The sequence below is a fragment of the Sphaeroforma arctica genome, assembly GCF_001186125.1.
Source record: "Sphaeroforma arctica JP610 unplaced genomic scaffold supercont1.843, whole genome shotgun sequence".
Classification (NCBI taxonomy): Eukaryota; class Ichthyosporea; order Ichthyophonida; genus Sphaeroforma; species Sphaeroforma arctica.
In genome coordinates, this window is record NW_014039715.1 from 32,121 (window position 1) to 33,447 (window position 1,327).

At 40.1% G+C, this 1,327-nt stretch overlaps 1 protein-coding gene across 1 annotated transcript in view; it reads left to right on the forward strand.

Annotated features, from left to right (window-relative positions):
* Nucleotides 1-731: 731 nt before the first annotated feature.
* Nucleotides 732-1,327, forward strand: part of SARC_08879 (hypothetical protein) — a gene marked incomplete at both ends in the record, with an annotated part of 1,540 nt that continues 944 nt past the window's right edge. Inside the window, one exon of the mRNA XM_014297134.1 lies at nt 732-1,079. Within this exon, the coding sequence (XP_014152609.1) occupies nt 732-1,079 (348 nt within the window). The remainder of the gene's footprint in view (nt 1,080-1,327) is intronic.

A 1,327-nucleotide genomic window follows, 5' to 3' on the forward strand; every position in this document is an offset into this window, starting at 1 on the left:
TATATATGTCTGTGGCTGTGGCTGTGTTTATTACTAGTTAATGTGTGTGTGTTGTATGTATGTGTGTGTAAGTGTATATATATATATATAAATATAAATATAAATATGTGTATATATATGTTTATATATATATATATATATTATGTAAATACAAATAAATATATCTGGAGTGTGAGAGCGTATATTTGCTCAATGTTATGTTTTATATCACTATATCAACCTCGTTTGGCTTCATTTTACAAGCATTGAAATTCCAACAGTATCCTTTCTTTTTCAAATGCTAAACAATACCATACACCATATTAATGGTTTGAATCACATCGCAACGGAATGATAGACGAAAGGCAAAAAAATCCTTTGGCTCACCGCCTTCTATACTCATGAGACCTATGGTGGAATTCGCGAGCTTCTGCTGAATATAAGGTCGTACGGTGCCCAACTGTGGGTAGTCTTCCATGAATGTCCTGAAAACCACAACCTGGCCAAGGTGAATTTGTAGGGGGTTTTTTTAATGTCAATGCGTAACGAGTTCACTCTTTTTTTGAATATTTTACACGAATGCGTGTATGTGCTTATATAAACATACAGTGGGTTTCGTGCATCAGTTTGTATACGTATATGTAGTCGTGTGCGTTTGTCTATCGAGATAGTTGACGGGGGCATTTATGTGCTTTAAATTATATTCCCGGTTTAACAAGTGTGCTTAGAACTTATTTCTTATACTTATACTCATGCTACAGCTCATGCGGGACGATGGTCTTCTCGAAGATGGCGGGGAGATCTACTGCGACATGAACGACAACGAGAAAGCCTCTGACAATGTACAGCAGGCAGCCGAGGCTACTGGGATAGATTTTGACGGCGTTTTTAGTCCACACGAAGGTGTTATGACGCTGGTTGGTGATCTGTGCGAGCGTATGAAGTTGCCTGGTAACTGCGCCGAAGCGTACTATATGGCCAGAGATAAGAAGCTCGGCCGAGAAGCGTGTGTGCGCGCCGGTGTACCATCGCCTCGGTTTGAGGCGATATATAAACGAGATGATATAGACGCCGTCGTTGAGAGGGTTGGTTTGCCTCTGGTGTGTCCATGATCGTATGTGTGGTGTGGGCTTGAGGTTTTTTTTGTATATACTTTCCTTGATTGCTTGGGTGTACCTGGTTGTGTGATGTATATACTTGTCTGTTGGTTGTGTGTGGATATGTCTACTAGGAGATGGGTTACTAGATTCATTTGGTTTGGCATAGTCTCGTAAACAATGAGGAAACTTCTCCTTTTTCGGCACCTTGTTCATACATGATGTATTTCTTTAGCTGTGTTCTACTCTAT